This window comes from Glandiceps talaboti, chromosome 10, assembly GCF_964340395.1.
Source record: "Glandiceps talaboti chromosome 10, keGlaTala1.1, whole genome shotgun sequence".
In the NCBI taxonomy this organism is placed as follows: domain Eukaryota; kingdom Metazoa; phylum Hemichordata; class Enteropneusta; family Spengelidae; genus Glandiceps; species Glandiceps talaboti.
Window position 1 is genome coordinate 6892856 of NC_135558.1, and position 23651 is coordinate 6916506.

The window sequence follows — 23651 nt, forward strand, 5'->3', positions numbered from 1 at the left end:
TAGTACACTGATGTACATGGTTAATATACAGTAACCCCTCCATCGGTGTACTGATGTACTGTATGTATATACACACAACCTAGTACACTGATGTACATGGTTATATACAGTACCCCCTCCATTGGTGTACTGATGTACTGTATGTATATACCCACCACCTAGTACACTGATGTACATGGTTATATACAGTACCCCTCCATCGATGCACTGATGCATATTTTATTGTCTACCCCTACCAGTGTACTGCAAATGTATTATGCATTAATTATTTTCACTCTTCAATCTTCCAGTGTTCTGTTACTTGTGATGGCGGTCAGCAATCTCGTACTGTTGAATGTATTGAGACCACTGCAAACAATGCAGTCGTAGATGATTCAAACTGTGTGGATGCACAATTGACCAAACCTTCTGAACAACAAACTTGTAATACTGAATCTTGTGCAGGTGGCGATGTGTAAGTTTAGTCAACTTATGATGATTGCAGTGATGATTATGTAGTTGTTGTTGTTGTTGGTGGGTGGGGTGTGGTGGCAGAGGTGATTACAATGATGATGATGATGATGATGATGATGATGATGAAGATGAAGATGAAGATGTTGATGATGATGAAGATGTGGATGTATGCAATGATGATGACAATGACCATGATGACGTCGTCAACAACGACAACAATGACAAAGATGATGATGAAAACGATGATGACAATAACAACAACAATGATGATAAAACAGATAATTTATGATAATAACAATAACCACAGATCATCATAATACTGGTAGTCATGACATGAACAGATGTACTTTTACTTAGTGTGAACAGATGTACTTTTACTTAGTGTAGTGTTGAGAAGGAATTTCATATACAAAGCAAAATTCTTAATCTTTTCTCTCTGAGTAGCTCTAACAAAAACCTTTGTCTTCCTTTTTATTAGGTTTATTTACATTACAAGTGCTTTCAGTGATTGTGACTGTAATACCAATACCCAAACCAGAGCTGTTCAATGTGTGCAACTAACAGCTACTTCTGTACAGGTAGCCAATGATGCACAGTGTCAACTCCTGAATCAAGTCAGACCAGATGCGACTCAATCTTGTGTACCACCTCCAAATACCTGCATCTACTCATGGAACGCAACTGATTGGACACCGGTAAACAACTTGTATTGTCTTTAATAAGGGTACACTATGGAATTGATAGATAGGCTCTGTTATGTAGGGGTCAAAAGTGGTTGTTTTAGCACCAAGTTAATATGAACGAACGAATGAATGAACAAACAAACAAATGAAGGAACGAACATACAAACAAACGAATGGATGGATGCATGCATGCATGCATGCATGAAAGAGTGGATGGATGGATTTGATTAATGGGAGGATATCCTGTATGGAAAGATAGTTGAGTGGGTGGGTGAGTGAATGAATGCATTGGATGGATGGGTGGGTGGGTTTTTCGTAGTTTTGTTTGTTTGTTTGTTTGTTTGTTTGTGGTTAAGTGGTTGGTTTGTTGATGAGTGGATGGTTGCATGGTTGGATCATTGATTGGCTAACACATGAATGATTTGATTTCCTTTATTTGTTTTTTTATTTACTTTATTTTCTCTTAATTCTACTTGCAGTGTTCAGTTACATGTGGCATTGGAGAACGTACAAGATATGTGTACTGTGAATCAGAGATCGATAACTCAATAGTTTCTGACAACCTGTGTCCTGTAAACAGAATACCTGAACGTGAAACATGTGATACACAAGTCCATTGCCCCAAAGAGTAAGTGAATAAAACTATTATGTCATATTACCCAGACAGTATTGCTTCCAATTTAATTCTGAGGCATGCATCAAACCCTTCAATAATTTTCCATATCATGCCCTGGCACACTTTGCCCAACTATGGTAATTGGTGTGCATGACTGTCAATATCCATTTGCTTTGTCAGTGATCTGGGTTTGATTCTCTTTGCACTATCTTTACTGTTAAGATTAATATCAACCTCGACCCTTCAGTTATTTGAAATGTTGAGCTTTTAGTAATTTGTAATTTTGAACATGAAGTATTGAACTTTGAAGATAGATTGTCTGTTATCACTTGTCAAGAAAGGTTACAAAACATAAAGATGTCATGGGTAACAAGTCACCAATCAGAATGCATTTTTTGTGATACATTGAGGCATTGCATTTTTCAAGTAAAAAACTTGCAATTTGCTGACTTATACTCAGCCCAGTTATACTTATTGAGTAAGAATTCATAACTACACAAATGCATGAATGTTAAGAAGTGCATACACATACTATTGATACATTGAGACATTACTAAGCTGAAATAACATTAACTGGAATTGTGGTAAAAATGAAGTGTCGTACTTCCAGCAAACATTGTTTCTATACATGTATAGTTAGATTCACAATAGGTGTACTGTCCCAAACATTATGTTTTGTTACTCTAATATTACCATATACACTACTGACAGTATGCAAATGATATGCAAATAAGGGGGACATCATATATCTTAACAATGGAACGTTACCTGCATTGAAATTGACACCCAAGTATTATTGAACGATACAATTTTGTCAAAAGAAAATTGATACAAATTGAGTTAAAGGTGTCAAACTTTATTCAAAATGCATTCATTCCATGTTTATACATCAATGAACATTTTTATCCATGTACATCACGGCATCGACAGGGTGCGACAATACTTTCTGTCGGTAGTGGCCATTTGATTTATAATAATACTAGACTTATGGTCAAGTGGACAGGTCATGAGTCGTGTAGGCTCTCTCAAATTTATTATAGAAATTGATGTTCCAGTGTATGCGATAGAAGTTCATGCACCTACTATTGCATACACAAAACTGTATGTTATTCTAGTATTACTATATACATTCGATTCATAATTCTAGAAATTGATGTCCCAGTGTATGGGATACAAATTGTCAAAGACTTTTTTAAAACCATCCCTGCAACACCCAAAATCTTCTTAGATGTCAATACATTTTGCTTTGGCATACTGGATGTGGGTTATCATGACATTTTGTCTTTCTGAGATTAATAAAAAAAAGTATCATTTAAGTGTCTACACCTATATTATCAAAGGTAAGTTTTCATTCTATCCTTTGATGTTCTACAGTTACTACTGGTTGGAAGGCGATTGGAGTGAGTGTTCTGAAACCTGTGGTATTGGTGTTGAAACAAGAACAGCTGAATGCTATACTTTGAATGGAGTAATACATAAAGTGGAAGATAGTTTCTGTAGTAATGAAGAGCTACCACAAATAGTTAGAGCCTGTAATCTACGTCCTTGTCAAGGCATATGGGTATCAACTCACTATTCAGAGGTAAGTTACGTAACCATTATTCACATTCACATTTTCATTTCTCCATCATTTGCATGTTAATGAAAAAAAAAATTGTCTATCAACATACAGACAATAGGCTATGTTTGATGACAGATACTACTGTGGAAGCCAAGCTATAGGCAATCAATAACAAAATGTACTACTGGTACTATGGAAAGCAAGCTGTCAGCAAACTAAGATAGACAAAAACTTAAAACTATAGTAGTACTGTGCATTTAGTGAAATATGCACACAAACATATTTTAAATTAAAAGAAAGATTTAGCTTGAAATGTATTTATATTTGTATATTTTGTTGCAACATTCAAAATTGCGATTCACTTCCCCATATTTTGTATATATGTAGATTAAGTTTGTGTACCTTTAATTCTGTAATTATATAGTAATTACGGTAACAATATATTTCCTTCAGTCCCCGAAAAAGTTCCTGACATAAGTGACATAAGGGTGTTGTCATAATACATATTTGACTTGTAGTTATAAACGCCCCTTGTGTCACAAGTATTTTTAATTGCTGAATGAAGAAATATGTCAGTGAATAAATAAATACTCAGAACATATTGTTTAATATGTACCATACTATGTTCGTATTTCAGCAGAAATATTATCTTTTTTGATGATATCAAATAATTACAAAACTCTCATCAAATGTTGATATTTCATTTCACAATGCTTGTTATTTGATTGTTTGATACAGTGTACTGTGACTTGCGGCACTGGTATACAGACCCGTCAAATCGATTGCCGTTTAGCCAAAGATGCCAATGAAACTGTTGCTGAAGACGATTGTGTTCAAACCAAACCACCAACAGAAAGAGACTGTGTTAAAGACCCATGTCCAAAACCATTTGGTAAGAAAATCATTTTCAAAATTTGTCATTGTTTTGTTCTGCAACCAAAGCACAGAATTACTTGCAAATATCATTTCACCTGTTCAGGTTTTGTCAAACTCTGTTTACTGACTGGCTTTACGCCTACAGTGTAGTAATAATGACATGATCGTAGAGATGATGCAGTTGGCATGCCCCTCATCCATCTTCATGCTGTTGTGTCATTGTCTTCTGATGTGGAGAGATTCTCTTATTTGCCAGGATAACCTGTCTCATTCTCTGGTAATGATACCTACAGCGTTCCAATCAAATGGCATGATTATGACATGGTCTACATGATAGCTGTAATATCCAGTTATTTGGCTGCACATCTTTCACTAGTTCGACATGTACAAAAAATGTATCTGAAGTCCAACAGATACTCAATTTGACAAAGCCTATCAACCCAAACAGGTGAAACCTTACTAATAAGTAATTAGAACCCTTGGTCATGTAACAAGAACTATTTTTAACTGACCTTGAAGAACATGTGGATAATTATTGTTTACATCCCCTTTTTTTCCATGATTAGGCTGCGACGCAACTTATTACACTGAAGAAGGCATTCTGACTTCACCCAACTTCCCAAACAAGTATCCAGTCGATCTCGACTGTCAGAAGACAGTAATATCTGGGCCCACGCTCATAGCTTTCCTTTCACAAGATACTGATTATAGGCCAGATCAACACATAGAGATAACATTTACTCAGTTTAATCTTGAAGAAAGTGAGGACTGTGCCTATGACTTCGTTGAGGTGAGTATATGGTCTTCTGTAAATAAGTACAAAAACAGCTTGAATTTTCCACTCATTTTGTACCTCAGTGGGTATTTTGAATATCTTTGATTCAAATTACAGTTTGAATATCTTGTATCCATAAATAAAATAAAAGAACATACATAAAGGAAAGTTAGGTGTGAATTGCAAAACAAAATCTTATGTTTTGCATGTTTGTCATCCAGCGTTAGATCCTAAGGACTGATAAATTCATTTTTCAGATCAATGATCACTATGGTGTAAAGCGAACAAAACTTTGTGGAGAGTTAGATGAGCTGCCATTTACATACAAAGCAGTTGGTGACTCTGTTGATGTCATATTTTACTCTGATACGACTGAAAATGATCAAGGCTATGCAGCCACCTGGGAATTTGTACCCAATGATAGACCATATTATACCGCAGGAGAGTGGTCTGAGGTAAAGTGACATTATTTAAAAGAATACCTTTGTCTGTAGACTGTAAAATATGTTATGTTGTTCAGCTCTATCAGGCTTCTCATTTGAATACTGGCTGAAAGAATGTCACAACATGTTATATTAATCTGACAGGCTACTCTGTCTTCAACTGGACAGTTTGTTATTTATTCATTGAGTTATGGTGGCCACACCTGACATACAATGTACTTGTATTATATCGTGCATGAGCCAAGTTGAGTAAAAAAATATGGAATTTATATCCTTGTTCTACGTCTTGGCAGCATGCGTTTATGTCATGACAAGTGTCTAGATCACTGGTTCTTCTGTGTTTGAAATACGAGTCAAAATGTTCAAAATTGCCATTACTTTACTCTATTTTTCTTTGATATTACTGACGCTGGTATAATTATGTTATTCTCCAATATATTTGAACAAAGAAAAATATATGGCATACAATCTTATTATACTGTCTACCACTACTGTATTTCATCACTTCGTGGTTTCATGAAAGTTTCTACCATTGGGAATAATTCTCATAGAATGAACTGTTTACATCTTGGTGTATATCTTATTTGGATATTGTTATGTCTACACTTCAGTGTTCTGCTGTATGTGACAATGGAATACAAAGAAGGGAAGTGACATGTATGCAAGAAGAAGAGCGTGTTGCTGCGAGAGACTGTGAAGAGATTCAGCTGATCAGACCTGTTGATTCCCGTCCATGTGAAAACCTGCCACCATGTCCACAATATGGTAATACCTTTGTCACATTTTCAGTTATAACAATTATGCCCACATGTATAAAGATTGTATACTGCTGAGACAGTATTATATGTCATTCTAGCTGTCATAAGATAGATTACTGCTTGGACTGTAAAGACAAATATACTCATTTAGTCTGGTAGAGTAGTGATGAATCAACACTCGCTTCTCATGGATTTGTCACTCAGGGCATACTTGTGCCTTATTTGAAAATGCAAGTCACAAAGTCTGGCAGTGAGACTAATTGCCATATATTATATATTATATAGATAAAACAAGTTGTCAGAAAGTGTATAAGCTTCAGTTTACTGCTGTAAAGATCTGTACAAGTCTTCTTATTTTTATAAGATATCAGTTTTCTCTGGAACAATAGAGATGGGTGATAAATATTTGTCATAAAATGTATTTTCCATACTTAGTTATTCCACTCACTTCATTGAAAACTAAATTGTGAAATGAAAAATATACTCACAGGCTTCCTGTACTGAAATTCCCATTTCCAGTTATTCATTTATCAATGCAATTATTAATTAGTTTTTAAATTTCTTAGTTAATTAATTAATTGATTTATTGTTTGTTTGTTTGTTTACCTTCTATAGAGGATGTGTGTAATGAGACTTTGACAAATGAGACATCAGTGTTTTCACCTGGTTATCCAGCTAACTATGCAGATGATACTGACTGTGTAACAATGATAGACAGTGAAGATGCCTGTGTCAAAATCACCTTTGATTTCTTGGATGTTGAATTCAGTCCTGATTGTCGAATGGACTTTGTTGATGTAAGTGACATAAATATAGCTAGTGAGTGAGTGAGTGAGTGCGTGCGTGCGTGAGTGAGTGAGTGAGTGAGTGAGTGAGTGAGTGAGTGCGTGCGTGAGTGAGTGAGTGAGTGAGTGAGTGAGTGAGTGAGTGCGTGCGTGCGTGCGTGCGTGAGTGAGTGAGTGAGTGAGTGAGTGAGTGCGTGCGTGCGTGCGTGCGTGCGTGAGTGAGTGAGTGAGTGAGTGAGTGAGTGAGTGAGTGAGTGAGTGAGTGAGTGAGTGAGTGAGGGAAAAGAATATACAAGCTGATTTGAAATACAGCCATGATTTCAATGTTTCATTGGATATTTTTCTTGGTTGTATATTTCAGTTGCGTGATAACGACAATGCAGCATTTTCACAGAGATTCTGTGGTTCACCTGACACACTACCTGTATGGCACTCATCATCAGGAGATGTGACTGTTACTTTCCATAGCAATGGACAACGCAATGGTCAAGGATACACAGCTTCCACTGAGTTTGTAACATGTCCTCAATTTCTGTATTCCACTGGACCATGGGAAGAAGTAAGTTTGCATTTCAAATTCTACCATTGTTAAGAATAATGCAGACCTAATTTTTTGACAAACTAATCATCTCCTACAAGAGAAATAAAAAATCTACAACATACATTAGTTAGAGAAAAACTTGAGAAATAAAAGTAACAGGAGAAAAAGGAATTAGAGATAGTTGATTAGCCACTAACCCAGTCCAAACCCTGTAACAGGAAAAGGGAATTGGAGGTAGTTGACTAGCAACTAATCAAGTCCAAATCCTGTAACAGGAAAAGGGGATTAGGGATAGTTGACTAGCTACTAATCCAGTCCAACCCCTGTAACAGGAAAAGGGAATTGGAGGTAGTTGACTAGCAACTAATCCAGCCAACCCCTGTAACAGGAAAAATGGATTAGAGGTAGTTGACTAGCAACTAATCCAGTCCAAATCCTGTAACAGGAAAAATGGATTAGAGGTAGTTGACTAGCAACTAATCAAGTCCAAATCCTGTAACAGGAAAAGGGGATTAGGGATAGTTGACTAGCAACTAATCAAGTCCAACCCCCGCAAACACATTTTCTCATTTACATAATTTAGACATTGATGTTGTATCTCCTATGTACCATTGCAGTGTTCAGAGCCATGTGGTGGCGGTACACAGACACGTCCAGTGCTATGCATGAGGGTATCTGACAACAACGTCGTAGCTGATAATCAATGCCCTGGTGTCAAACCTGAAGACTCACAGCCTTGCAATGAGAGACCTTGCTCAGGTAAATAATTTGCAAGATATCTGAAGTGGTGTTCAGAGAAAGAGATTGGATGGATGTAATTATAGAATTAATGATTAAATCAGACTGTGACATGTAATGCTATTCTGTAATCATACATCTAATGGAAATACAAATGTGTTGTTCATGTATATTTTATTTATCTTTATACTTTGATAGTAGTACATGTAGTAGTAGTCTTCGTAGTAGTTGTTGTAGTTGTCGTAGTAGAAGTTGTAGTCAATGTCATAGTAGTACATGTAGTTATCATAGTTGTAGTCATGAGTCCTTGTAGCTGTAGTAGTCATAGTCATACGGTAGTCCTCGTAGCTGTAGTAGTCATAGTCATGGTAGTAGTCATAGTTGTAGTCATAGTCATGGTAGTAGTCGTAGTAGTTGTAGTCATAGTCATGGTAGTAGTCGTAGTTGTAGTAGTCATAGTCATGGTAGTAGTCATAGTTGTAGTAGTCATAGTCATGGTAGTAGTCGTAGTAGTTGTAGTCATAGTCATGGTAGTAGTCATAGTTGTAGTCATAGTCATGGTAGTAGTCATAGTAGTTGTAGTAGTCATAGTCATGGTAGTAGTCATAGTAGTTGTAGTAGTCATAGTCATGGTAGTAGTCATAGTAGTTGTAGTCATAGTCATGGTAGTAGTTGTAGTTGTAGTAGTCATAGTCATGGTAGTAGTCGTAGTAGTTGTAGTAGTCATAGTCATGGTAGTAGTCATAGTAGTTGTAGTAGTCATAGTCATGGTAGTAGTCATAGTAGTTGTAGTAGTCATAGTCATGGTAGTAGTCATAGTAGTTGTAGTCATAGTCATGGTAGTAGTCGTAGTTGTAGTAGTCATAGTCATGGTAGTAGTCGTAGTAGTTGTAGTCATAGTCGTGGTAGTAGTCGTAGTTGTAGTAGTCATAGTCATGGTAGTAGTCATCATAGTTTTAATAGTTGTAGTATACTATATTTACATGTGAATGTACAGTTTCAAATTATCAATAAAAAGAACAGAAAGTCGATACATCACCCAGCCCATCGTGACCAATGACATTGAATAATGTAAGTCTGAAGAAAAGTGTAAGAAGTGTCTCTAATTCAACAGTTTATTGACTTTAAATACAGTCATTAATACTAACTTTAATGATGCTTCCATGATGAGCAGAGCAATAGTAAATACAGCAATGCTAACAGGAGTAAAGACTGTGAAAATGAAGTCCATGTACTGTAACAGTTGTGGTTGGTACCACTGTACCAACTGCAGTAAATATAGATATGCAAATATTTGGTGCTGATGTCAACTTTTCTTGTTACTATACACTGTTATGCTCATTTATTATACATGTAGGACGGTGATTTACAGAAATGGCAATAAAAAGTTTAAAAAAACGACTTATTTTTTCAAAATCAGATGCTACTGTTGAATGTATACATGCATAAAACCACAAATGAAAGGATGGTCCCAACAAAACTTAACTCACATGTTCACAAACGTTCTGAGCAGCTTTCACCCATGCATGTATATAGTAGTATGTTTACATTACACTTGATGGAATATAGAGGTATACACAGAACAGTTGTTATACTTCAGTGCAATTACAAGTCACAGATGTAAACACAGCTGCACTGATAATGTTCATTTATGCACCATGTTTGAACACTTAGTATATTCTTGTCCTACAGATTGCTCCCGTTTTATAACCAGCAACCAGGTTTTTTCATCACCCAACTACCCTCAACCCTATAATGACAATGATCTGTGTTCCGTCGTCGTCAGCAATACTAATAGAGATGAATGTGTTCGACTCACCTTCCTTGCCTTTGATGTCCAAGATGGTGAACAACCAGGAGATTGTGATAGAGATTCAGTGAAGGTTAGTCTATTTCTAGTACCATGCATTCAGGGATGATTATTTTAAAGTGAAACAATACCTTGTGAATTCAAACTTGGATGTCAAAAGAGATAAATCTCATTGTTTTCATTCACATTCACATTTTACATTCACATTCACATTTTCATTCACATTCACATTTTACATTCACATTCACATTTTACATTCACATTTACATTCGCATTTACATTCACAATTTACATTCACATTTTACATTCACATTCACATTTTCATTCACATTCACATTTTCATTCACATTCACATTTTACATTCACATTCACTTTTTCATTCACATTCACATTTTCATTCACATTCACATTTTACATTCACATTTACATTCACATTCACATTTACATTCACAATTCACATTCACATTTTACATTCACATTTACATTTACATTCACATTCACATTCACATTCACATTCACATTCACATTCACATTCACTCATCAGTATAGCTTTATCTTAGGCTAAAGACACGTGTGTATAGAGGTATGTATGAGTACCTCTTGTGATAGAGATTCAGTGGAGGTTATAGTCTATTTCTAGTACCATGCATTCAGGGATAATGATATTAAAGTGAAATGATACCTTGTGAATTAGAGGTACCCATATATAAATGGTGTATATGTACATATGCCTTGTGTTGTCAACTGTTTCTATTGTTATAATTGTAATTACCATAAGAATGCAAGCAGTCAACAATATGTTGAAGTTCCCTATCAAGGCTGTATGTCACTTCTTCAGATCAATACCAGCTCTGTATTGAGAAGTGAAAGTAAATGAAACCAACAATACATTTGATCACATTACACATCCGAGTTAGGGAACTTGCAATCCAGACTGAGCATGCTCAGATGCAAAGTAGTATGGGATTATCTGTGGTTATTGTAATACCTAATCTGGAGCTACTGATAAAAAAAACCTCCCACAATACTCAGGGTGAACTATGAATTGACCATTCGTGGTTGCAAACAATGTAACAGTATTGTTTACAATACCAATTTATTAGAAAAAGTATTTATTATCGCATTTCCCATGATGCAACATTCAACATGGCGGGGTTGCAAGTTCCCTATGAATTCGCCACATACATAGCCTAACCTATAGCTATAAAGAAGATTTTACACTGTGTCTAATCTCTACAAGCAAATCTGTAGACACAGAAGTAAGGTGATTATTTTACATTATGGAAAGAAGGTAACATGAATATACACGTACACAATGGCAAAAAGAGAAGGAATTTTTCATATTCACGTTTTATTAAAAGTTATTACTGTTTAATAAAAAATTTTTTGTTTTCTTGTTATACCTAGATAGAAGACATCGGTAACAGTGCCCTCACAGTTGAATATTGTGGTCGTCAGACTCCTCCAGCTTTCATATCCTCATCATCTGATGTTATGTTAGAATTTGAAACTGACAGACAAGGTGTTGGTATTGGCTATGAGGTTGATGTCAGGTTTGAAGCCTGTCCACCTTTCGCTTACCAAGCTGATGACTGGTCTGAGGTACGTCAAAGGGATAGAGTGAGCCTCTGTTTTAAAGTGGTTTTTACTCTTAGACTAGTGAATATATATAAACACAGAACCTCTGTTAAGCTATTCTAGTGCAACGTTAATATCAATACATGTCTTCTATGACATTGTCATCTGGCATTGTTAGAGTAGATGATTGCATAGTAGGGATTTCCTCAACGTTTTTTTGGATACGTAGAATATTTGTTGACAGTTTATAAGTTATATCTTAGTACCAGGTTTGAGTACAGTCAATTGCAAGTAGAATACTACAAGTATCTTTGAGATATCCAGATCGTCATATTTTTCTGTGTTAATTTTATTTCATATCATGAATGATTAAGTTGATTTTACTCTACACATTTCAGTACTCCTAGTTACCAGGAGGAGATCTGTCATATTGCTTTGTAAACAAACTAAGCTAATGTATGACAGTACACTTTGGATATACCTAGAAATTGTTCTTGGCATCAGAAGCCTATGAAAAATTGCAAAAAAAAACCCCCGGAAATTGATAGTACTTAGTGATTTTCTGCTGACTTCTTACAATGTTCTTATAACTAGTAGTCTGTAAGGTATGCCATGACAGGGCGCCCTCACACATCAGTTCATGGAGCAAGCTGACGAGGGAGGAGCAACATGCCATATCTTGCAATCTAACACTGTCCCTTATAAGGACAAATTTATCTTTCAATTTCAGATAGCCTGTATAATTGCTTCTCTTGATTACTTTGTAGTGTGATGTGACTTGTGGTGGAGGAACTCGTACTCGTAGTGTTACATGTGTTAATGTAGGCAATGGGCAAGTAGGTGCACTTGATGAATGTGTTGGTGTCAGGCCACGTGATCGTGAACCATGTAATGAAGAGCCATGTCGATGTAAGTACCCACAACTATTAGAATGGCATTAGTTGAGTTTGATAAGTTATTTTAATCTGGTGATATAACTAGACATGACTAGACATAAAACTATGATGATGGTTATACCATGTATGAGCCATTTAGAACAAAAAAAATATAGAATATATACTCTGGTTGTTCTATGCCACGGCAACGTCCATCTATGTCACTGGTTCTGCTGTGTTTGAAATATGAGTCAAAACGTTCAAAATTACCATTACTTTTCCTGATTTTTCTTTGATATTACTGCCATTGGTCTAATTGTGTTATTCTCCTACATTTTTCTTCATTCAGCTGGAAAATATGTGTGACTTAAGGGTTGTCACTACTTGTCTATCAACTTATAACACCAAAGACCCTTTAGGTCACTCATATTTTCCTTGGCTGAATGAAGACAAATATCGGGGAATCTCAGAATAACATCTAATTAAACTATTCTAGTATAATATTAAAGCCACTCTAGGAAATAGAGGCATCAATTATTCATTTTAAGGCGTGTATTGATAATCACTGAACAATAAGGGGCATTTCAAAGTCTCATTGGTTCCCTACGCCATATAAATTTCACTGTAAATTCATTGAAATCTTGTAGATGCATGAGAGAATAAGTTGATCCTCTAGTTCAATTTGACCCCTGGCATGAGTTGAAAAACTATTACAGGTACTGAGAATAAGTTGACCTTCTTATTCTATTTTGACCCCCCAAGCACGAATTGAAAAACCATTACAGGTGCAGAGAATAAGTTGACCTTGTTCTATATTGACCCCTTAGCATGAGTTGAAAGACTATTACAGGTATTGAGAATAACTTGACCCTCTTGACCCTCTAGCATGAGGTAAAATGCTATGATAGGTACTGAGAATTGCTCAGTTAAATATGTATAACAAGAAGGTAATGACTGATTGATTTGGTTTATTTTGTCCATGTATGAATTTTTCTGACTAATTTATCTTGTCTCCTACAGTACCACGCTGTGATGAACGAATTACTACTCCTAACCAATTCATCAACTCACCAAACTTTCCCCAGGACTACAATACAAACCAAACTTGTACAATAGAAATTGTAAATCCAGATGGATGCATTAGACTGGTAGAGATTGATTTTGAGGTAGAGCCTGGAAATGGAACAGTATGTGATAATGACTACCTAGAGGTAGGTGTATAACTAGATATATACCCCTATGAAACTATTTCAGTCAAGGGAGATACTTGATATATAATAGTATGATGGATAGTTTAAGGTAGAGCCAGGAAGTGGAACATTATGTGATAATGACTACCTAGAGGTAGGTGTATATGAGATTTATACCCCTAAAACTATTCAGTTGAAGTTCTTCAAGCTAAATACAAAATCTTGTCATTCTATGTAGTAACTATGAGCTGCTTAGCACAGGCTACCTGTACTAGTACTAGTACCCTAGGGAGAATAGAAAATGAAAAGTGCCAGCTGTATTCAAAATAATGTCACCATAGGAATCTAGTCCATACCATGTGACCTGCTGTAAGCCAATCATGATGTGGTGTAATAGTATTTATTCTGTCATGTCATCAGGTTGAGGATGGTGAATATGAAGACCATGGTGGTGAATTCTGTGGAAGTGATGGCTTCAGTAGTTGGACCTCATACAGTGGCAGTGTTGAATTAACATTTGAAAGCAACGATGAAGTGGCACATAAAGGCTACAGTATTTTTGAAACCTTTGTTGCCTGTCCAGAAGGTGAATTTGATGTCGGTCAATGGAGTCGGGTATGTATATGACAAATAATCAAATTGATGAACACTTGTGGCAACAAGGAAAGTAACTGTGTTCAGTAATTTAGGTCATCATCCCTCTTCTTATACAATTTTATACAATTGAGAATGAAAATACAGGAAAAACTCTAGAGAGACTCCTGCAAAAGATATCCACAACACAGAATCTGTATTGAACAAGATTTATGATTTCGGTCCTCAGTTTTTCAAGGGTGAATGAAATGTTCCAGTAGTGAAATGTTCCAGGGCTAAGTTTAAAAAACTAATAATTCAAGTATCACAAAATATGCTGCATGTATCATCGAGTGATACCCATATCACTGTATTGTGAAAAATCAAGATTCATCTATTGTTATAGTAGATTGTAAACATTGAATTCTTTCATGAATGCAAACTACAAATGTACAAGGATAATAATGATAATGATAATGATGATGTGAATTTATAATATACCTAAATAAGGCACTCACAATTATTACTCCTGGCATGGATCAGTGTCAACACAATGGCCCTCTATACTTCCTCAAGTATTTGGGGAGCATACAGTCCACTGCAGTCTCTATAACTAGTGTAAGTGTATAGGATTAAAGCATTCACATCATAACCTCTATCCTACCAGGTCCCCATATTATACAGCTGGGTTGTCTGAGGCACAATCAAATCTAGCCCAAGGACTTTAGTCATTCAGCAACAAATGGCAGCAACAAGACGTGAACCTGCAACCTGCAAATTCAAAGCTGGCCACTCTAACCATTCACCCATCATGACTCCATGGATGTTATTTCATACAATTAACATTTCGTTAATCTGTAAATAAATTTATTTGTGTTACAGTGCTCTGAACGATGTGGTGGTGGCGAAACAACACGCAGCGTACTTTGTAAGGATGGTAACGATGTACTACCAGACGAACTGTGTCCTGGAGTGAAACCACCAACCACTGAAGCATGTAATGAATTCCCATGTGGTAAGTTTAACACTGCAGGTTATCAAGTGATACCCAGTAGATAGTGTAGGGTGAAAATGTCATACTCAGTCAGTGTGAGTCATGTCATAAATTGTGAAAATATACCAGTTTAGATGAAGGCTACAAAGCAGATGTTTATATGAAACGGATATCAAAGTATTTAAAGTTTAAGTAGATATATTTTCAATGCCATCTACTCACAGCAATACCCATAGTATGAAAAAATCTGTTGTAAATATACTATTCCTTTCTACACTCATATTATGTCTGTGTCATCAAATTGTGTACAATAACAGTTGATGAAGGCAGAGTGATTTGGCCAAAATATATTTGGAGCAAAGAGTCACCATTCTTCAGTTTGAAACTACTAATAAGGACAATGCAGTAGGTACATGTGTATGCAATTTTACCCCAACTAAGGCGTTAGGATAGAGTTTAAACATAGGGTTAGACTCCATAGCATAACACCAGATTTGTACTGTCTGCAATGAGCATACACTGTTCTACATTTGTGCTATCCAGTGCAAATAAGTTATATTCCTTGGGACTCTTGGAAGGTTGGGCCATGTATTTTCCAAGTGAAGTGTATCTTACACATGAATCTCTGTCAGTGTTTTGGTGGTAAGTACTAGGTAAAATCTACCTGAGTTCCCCTGTCATTTTACCAGGGTTCCCTACCAGTGTTTTTATTAAGGTGGTAAGTTGGTAAAATCTACCTGACTTCCCCTGTCATTTTACCGGGGTTCCCCACCAATATAATGTATGGGAAACTATGGTAGTTTTACCAGATCTTCCCCATTTCTGTTACCGGGGGGTTCCCAACCATTAGCAAAAACACTAAATATTTTGTGTGTTCTCATATGTCACCAATTGTGTTGTATCTTGTAGATACAGAGTGTGATTTGAATGTGACCAGTGTTGAAGTGGTACACTACACAGCTGATGATTACCATAACAGCTCTGATTGTAGAATTACAGTCACTAATGATGCAGGTTGTGTTGGCTTAGTTTTTATACGTTTGGATATCGAACCTGGAACTACATCTCAAATATGTGACAATGACTATTTAGAGGTAAGCTGGCAATTAAATTGATCTCGTTTTTGTTTTGTACAAATATTATAGTAATTTTGCTTTGAAGCTAAATTTTAGACATGTTTAGCTGAATTTTGAATTTTCCTGAATTTTGTCCTGATGCTTCTGATTGAATTACATTTTACTCTCACGGTGTATTTTGACAGCAAATTTTAACTGCTTGAGAGCCCCCACCCAACACCCCAACTACCTGAGAGCTCCCCCTCCACCACACATCTTTTTGTCAGGGTTCGCCATGCAAAATTAAAGTCATTGCAAATGCTTACGTAACTAAAAACTGAAATCTCTGTCACAGATTTTATGTGAATTTCATTGATTTAAGAATATCTGAAATGAAAATTTGTAAACATGTTTTTTATATATTACGTCCTGTTTATGGCTTTACAACTTTTTCTCATTTAAACACAGATTGATGACCCCGAAAGAAGTGGACCAGCACCTAGATTCTGTGGTACAAACAACCCTCCTCAGTTACAGTCAGTAGGCAGTACTTTTGTTCTTACTTTCCATACAAATGATGACGATACCAGAAGTGGATTCCAATTTGTTCCTCAATTTAATCAATGTCCAACTTTCAACTGGGATATTGGTGCTTGGGGAGGGGTAAGTGTGACAATATCAATTTTTTAGGGTTTGTTTGCATTTGTGGTCAGTTGTTGCTGCAGATGTGTGTAATTATGTTTGTGTGTGTGTGTGTCTATGTATGTATGTATGTATGTATGTATGTATGTGTGTGTGTGTGTGTGTGTGTGTGTGTGTATGTATGTATGTATGTATGTATGTATGTGTGTGTGTGTGTGTGTGTGTGTGTATGTATGTATGTATGTATGTATGTATGTATGTATGTATGTATGTATGTATGTATGTGTTTCCTTGTGTGTATAAATACATATATGTGTCTGTGTGTTGTATATAATATGAAAAAATAGGAAAATCTTGACAAGATAGGTAGTAACCAACAACATTATCTTAATTAAACCCATATAATAGGACTTGAAAGTGTAAAGGTCTTCAATAAAGAAATAAACTGCAACAAAATTTTTTGTTGTTGATATTTTATCACCATCATCTTCAAAAAATGAGCTATTATTGAAATGTAACCATTGTCTTTCTTATCTACAGTGTGATGTAACTTGTGGTGGTGGACAAAGGACCAGAAGTGTTTCCTGTATCAATTCTTTAACTAATGCAGCTGATGATGAATCACTGTGTCCCTTACCAAAACCAGCTGAATCAGAAAGCTGTAGTTCTAACCCATGCCCAGGTATGGTACCAACTCTGATCAATGCAGGGTTCAAATTTAATGATCAGCTGATTGTAGGTAGTTAGGTAGTTCAATGCCCTGTTGCTGTTTATCTTTAGATTATACCATCTGATGTTGATAGCCTCCAGGATCCTGATCATTCTCTGATTTTCCAAATCATTTCACTTTTACTTCTCAATGTTGATATTTAATAAGATCCTATACGAGATTGTGATATTTTTGTTGTTGATGCAAACAATGATCCCAATTTTGTAAATAAACTAAATTTTTGTTCAGTATAGTGAAGCTAATAGTAAGTGCTATTTTTGTACTTCAGGTTGTGACCGTAATGTTACCACAGCTGAATTGATTCAATTGACCAGTGCTGAGTATGAAAACAACTTAGACTGCAAGATTACAGTCACCAATGATAACGGCTGTATGAATTTGATCTTTATAAGCCTGGGTATTGAAGCTGGAAGTAGACAGGGTGTATGTGATAACGACTATTTGGAGGTAAGCATATTTCCATATAAACATTCGACTTTGTCAAAATGAAATAATGCAATCCATGGACAACAAACTCCATGTATGATGGGGACTGTAAACCTACCGTAGATATTTTCACTATGAGAACATTTTACGATTTTACAGTCTTCAGTTAGTTCTCAAAGACTAATTTTCACTAATTGCCAGACTGGTACATTGTGTTCATGTGCAAGAAGGTATTTTAGTCACTACTTATTTTTGCTTTTTTGGTTTCCAGTGAAATAAGTGAAAATAAGTCTTTAGCGAAAATTTACAGTACTTTACAGGATTTAAATGTACAAGATGTGCTTCTACCTCTTATACTCATACAATCAGAAAAACAAACACGTTAAATTTGGCCAAATATCCGCTCATGCTACAAATATTGACCTAGCACTCGTTTAATATCTTTGCAAATTTCATCTTCCTAGAATATATCTACAAGCACATCTCCTCGCAAGTCTTGTCAACCCTCAAAGTTCTGCACATATGCTGTGAATAGTGACCTCTCGCTCGGTCATTATTTTTGCAGCACAAATTTCATCTTCCAGGAATATATCTATGAGCAGATCCCCTAACACGTTTCATCAAATCCCAAAATATTACATTACAATCTGGTACATAAATTATGTTCTTAGTCTGTAAGATACTGACATTCGTTCCACGCTATCAGCTAGCACTGAATGTGGTTAAGAAGCTTGATAGGGCTAAACAACACGACGCATCTTACAGTCTAGTATATACTCTGATACCTGGATTCAATTCTGATATCGTAATTTGATTTGATTTGATTTGATAGGTTGATGATCAAGGTGCAGGAGGTCAGCCACCCAGATTCTGTGGTTCTCAGACACCACCTCAATTGCAGTCAGTCAGTGGCACTGTTGTTTTAACAGTACATACTAATAGTGCAGTCACAGGAAGTGGTTTCCAAGTATTCCCTCAATTCAATCAATGTCCTCAGTATTCATGGAATATTGGTGATTGGGAGCAGGTAAGTGTATTCAACCTTACATATGTCCATCATAATTTTACAACATTGCCATAGACATTTGGATGAAGCTTGATCAGTGTACACAACTTTGAGTGTTAGAGGGTACAATAAAAGTGATTTGAAGATAATAATAAACAAATACTACCCCCCCCCCCCCCACCCGGTAACTTTAACACTCTCACTGGTAGAAACTGCATTGTGTATCTCAAAACATGAAAGCATAGAAAAATAAGATAAGAAAAACAAAACTTACAGTAACTGTTGTATAGGGTTTGACATGGAAGAATAAAGTATAAATAACAAACAAAGGGTACTTTAATAGTAAGTCAAATTTTTGGCAAATTCTTTGTCACCAAAAATCAATGTTTTATCTTCTCCAAAATTGTTGGATCAATGTCAGTATTCTGCATGAGATGAAATCAACCACAAGGTGTAGTTATAGTTCAAAACTGGACGTCTATTTTAACATCTGTCAACATTGTTGTATTTTCAGTGTGATGCAAATTGTGGTGGTGGAACCAGAACCAGAACTGTGACCTGTACAGAGACTGGAACGACCACACTCGCTGATGAATCACTTTGTGCTGGACAAAAACCAGCTGAATTAGAAAATTGTAATGAACAGCCATGCCCAGGTAAGGTGTTAGTAATACTGACCAATGATTTAACTGTAATGATATTGAAGCAGCGATCACTATCGCCCATTTCATGTTAGTGTTCACTGGCTCTGTTTGATATAACCATACAGAAGTCACTAAGAAACTGCACATTCAACACTTTAAGTTAGCAAAATAACAATTCTTTGCTACATTTTGTCTAAACAAACTAAATCATTTAAATGTACTGCACCTACAGATGTGCAGTCACCAATGTTTTGCATACCCTGGCACATTACTTCATTTCATTTAGACAAAACGTCACAAGAAACTGTTATAGTATTCATTCAATCTTGCTATCTTTAAAGTGTAACAAGTGCAGTTTCTCATTGGTTTCTACATATTTATATCAAACAGAGCCAGTTAGTACTAACATGGAATGGGCAGTATTTGTTTAAATTCATCAAATTTGATGACAAAATAAGAAGTTGATGATTTTCATCGGTTACTTTTATTTCATTTTGAAGTTGTGTACATACAACATTCCAAGTACTCCTAAGCAGCTGAATAAAGAAAGTATTGTAGAATAATATGATACTAGTAAAGAACTATGTAAGCTGAATTTAAGAAAATATGACAAAATTAATGATGATTCTGAATGAATGCTTTGACTCATATTCCAAGCATTGCAGATTGAACCAATATGACTTTATGTGTTGTCATGGCACATAACGTCCAGTGTATAAAATCCAAATTTTCTGTTTGAACGCATACAACTTGGCATGCTGCAGGTATAGTAATCTTTACAAATTTTGTATTTCAGGTTGCGATCGTAATGTAACCACCAGTGAAATGATTCAGTTTACCAGTGCAGATTATGAAAATGATTTGGATTGCGAGATTACCATTTCAAACAGTGCCGGGTGTATGCAGTTGATCTTCATCACCATGGATATTGAAGCTGGAAGTAGTCTAAATGTTTGTGATAATGACTATTTAGAGGTGAGTTTAGTCAAGTGTGCTAAAGTGTAAATGGAACTCACAAACGTTGGTGCTGTTATATAAAGTGACTGTATATATAAGTGTGGTAGAATCAGTGGACATTGGCCTGCGTAGCATTGTTTATGGTGTATCTCTGCCTAGTGTTCAGAACGTCATGGTCCTTGCCAGCTTCTTTACTACATCTGGCAATAAGGTACAGTGTTGTAGTTTGAGTGGGCTCCCAAAAAAAGAGAAGGGAGAGGAGGGTGGTATGATCAATAGACATCAGTGTGGCTAGCATGGTAAGTCATGTATCCATCCAATGTTTTGACAGTTCTGGGTTTGAGTCCCAGCCCTAACCAACTTTTCTCCCTCTTGACTACATAGTATTGATGATAACTTAACCACATGCACATTATTTTGATTTTGCCAGGTTGATGACTTAGGAAGAAACGGTCAACCACCCAGATTCTGTGGTTCCCGGGTACCTCCTCAATATCAGTCAGTTAGTGGAACTGTTGTTTTAACAGTACATACTAATAATGCAGTCACTGGAAGTGGTTTCCAAGTATTCCCTCAATTCAATCAGTGTCCTCAGTATTCATGGAATATTGGTGATTGGGAGCAGGTAAGTAAAAGTAGTCTAAGAGTATTTCATGTTATCCAAAATGTTATCTAAGACATTAAGACATACAACTCTACAACCTAAAGTCAGATGAGTGAAGTCACGTGTTTATCATGTCAGTATAAACATGTGAGGGTTGAGAAAGTTGTCAAGACTCCTCACTTTCTAGGGCACAATATTCTAACAATGAAGAGAAAACGAATTTTTTTGAAGAGTTGTGAATTACTATCATGATAATTTCTTAGGAATGTGTGCATTGTGCATTTCAAATTGCATTTTGAGAAATCACACACATGAATAAGTATGTATGTTGCAAATTGTATTTTAATATTTGGTAAATATCATCTTTTTGAACATTTTCAGTGTGATGTAACTTGTGGTGGTGGAACCAGAACCAGAACTGTGACCTGTACAGAGACTGGAACTACCACACTTGCTGATGAATCACTGTGTGCTGGACAAAAACCAGCTGAATCAGAAAATTGTAATGAACAGCCATGCCCAGGTAAGGTGTTAGTAATACTGATGGATGATGTAACTGTAAGGATATTGCAGCAGCGATTGTTATTTGGTTATTAAAATTTATCATATTTGATGACAAAATTACCATCTAAGTATCAAGTATTTTATGATTTTCAGGCAATAAGTTTTTTTATAGTACACCATATTTTCAAGCACATATTCTTGCATAGTCAAAGCAAATCACTAAAAAGACTGTGTACATGATTATTGCCCTAGGGAAAATAGAATGACTATTGCCTCACCCTATGCAAATTGAGGTCACTAAGGGTCACTAGTCCATACCATGTGACATGATCTAAACCAATCACCGAAGGCTGTATGAAAATGATGTATTATGATAAGGTTTAGTGTATATTTTGTAATTGCGTTTTATATACTGACATACTGACTTAGTAAAAAATGGTGCCTCATGCAGTTCCAGACAAGGTCACCTTCACCCATAGACCGTGGATGGAGGGGTCTATGGGTCTATTATACCAGTGCAAGATTAATTTAAAGAAAAATGTGGAAAATAATAGCGATTGTGAACATTTTGAGCACTGTAGAATCAATCAGATGGCTAGGCCTTGTCGCAGCATACAACAATGATACAGTAATGATTTTGACAAATTTTGTATTTCAGGTTGCGATCGTAATGTAACCACCAGTGAAATGATTCAGTTTACCAGTGCAGATTATGAAAATGATTTGGATTGTGAAATTACCATTTCAAACAGTGCCGGGTGTATGCAGTTGATCTTCATCGCCATGGATATTGAAGCTGGAAGTAGTCTAAATGTTTGTGATAATGACTATTTAGAGGTGAGTTTAGTGAAGCATCGTAAAGTTAAAGTTTAAATCAAACTCATAAACATTGGTGCTGTTATGAAGTGATTGTATATAACTTGTGGTCGGGTCAGTGGACATTGCCTTGATAGCATGGTTTAATGTGGTGCATCATCTGTCTAGTGTTGGGAGGGTTCTAGGTTTGAGTTTTGGTCCTGACCATCTTCTTCCCATCTTTACTATATTTGGTAACTAGATATAAAACTAGGCATGTATTGGCATTCAGCCTCTGCAGTGTCATAGTTGGATTGGTTTCCAAACGAGAGAAAGGAAAATAATGTGTCATAGGATCAATGAAGTCAACCTGGATAGCGTGACTGGTAGTGCATCTGTCTAGTGATCAGAGGGTCCCCACTTGAGTCCCAGCCCTGGCCAGCTTTTCTTCCTCTTGACTACATAGTATTGATGATAACTTAACCACATGCATAATTATTTTGATTTTGCCAGGTTGATGACTTAGGAAGAGCAGGTCAACCACCCAGATTCTGTGGTTCTCAGACACCTCCTCAATGGCAGTCAGTTAGTGGAACTGTTGTCTTAACGGTACATACTAATAATGCAGTCACAGGAAGTGGTTTCCAAGTATTCCCTCAATTCAATCAATGTCCTCAGTATTCATGGAATGTTGATGATTGGGAGCAGGTAAGTGTATTCAACCTTACATATGTCCATCATAATTTTACAACATTGCCATAGACATTTGGATGAAGCTTGATCAGTGTACAAAACTTTGAGTGTTAGAGGGTACAATAAAAGTGATTTGAAGATAATATTGAACAAATACTACCCCGGTACTTTAACACTCTCACTGGTAGAAACTGCATTGTGTATCTCAAAACATGAAAGCATGCGACAATAAAATAAGAAAAACAAAAGCTAGTTAATTTAAATTTGTATAGGGTTTGACATGGAAGAATAAAGTATAAATAACAAACAAAGGGTACTTTAATTGTAAGTCAAATTTTTGGCAAAT

General features: G+C 36.0%; 1 protein-coding gene across 1 annotated transcript in view; it reads left to right on the plus strand.

Annotated features, from left to right (window-relative positions):
- Window positions 1–23651, plus strand: part of LOC144441318 (cubilin-like) — a 61429-nt gene that overhangs the window by 17809 nt on the left and 19969 nt on the right. The window contains exons 13-40 of the mRNA XM_078130876.1: window positions 291–454; window positions 932–1148; window positions 1616–1764; window positions 3127–3334; window positions 4052–4205; window positions 4756–4979; window positions 5222–5419; window positions 6019–6172; window positions 6781–6962; window positions 7312–7509; window positions 8109–8250; window positions 9922–10112; window positions 11447–11641; window positions 12385–12526; window positions 13513–13703; window positions 14103–14297; window positions 15138–15270; window positions 16159–16343; window positions 16773–16967; window positions 17487–17628; window positions 17945–18123; window positions 18935–19129; window positions 19623–19764; window positions 20549–20727; window positions 21140–21334; window positions 21695–21836; window positions 22476–22654; window positions 23126–23320. Of these exons, the coding sequence (XP_077987002.1) occupies window positions 291–454; window positions 932–1148; window positions 1616–1764; window positions 3127–3334; window positions 4052–4205; window positions 4756–4979; window positions 5222–5419; window positions 6019–6172; window positions 6781–6962; window positions 7312–7509; window positions 8109–8250; window positions 9922–10112; window positions 11447–11641; window positions 12385–12526; window positions 13513–13703; window positions 14103–14297; window positions 15138–15270; window positions 16159–16343; window positions 16773–16967; window positions 17487–17628; window positions 17945–18123; window positions 18935–19129; window positions 19623–19764; window positions 20549–20727; window positions 21140–21334; window positions 21695–21836; window positions 22476–22654; window positions 23126–23320 (4965 nt within the window). The remainder of the gene's footprint in view (window positions 1–290; window positions 455–931; window positions 1149–1615; window positions 1765–3126; window positions 3335–4051; window positions 4206–4755; window positions 4980–5221; window positions 5420–6018; window positions 6173–6780; window positions 6963–7311; window positions 7510–8108; window positions 8251–9921; window positions 10113–11446; window positions 11642–12384; window positions 12527–13512; window positions 13704–14102; window positions 14298–15137; window positions 15271–16158; window positions 16344–16772; window positions 16968–17486; window positions 17629–17944; window positions 18124–18934; window positions 19130–19622; window positions 19765–20548; window positions 20728–21139; window positions 21335–21694; window positions 21837–22475; window positions 22655–23125; window positions 23321–23651) is intronic.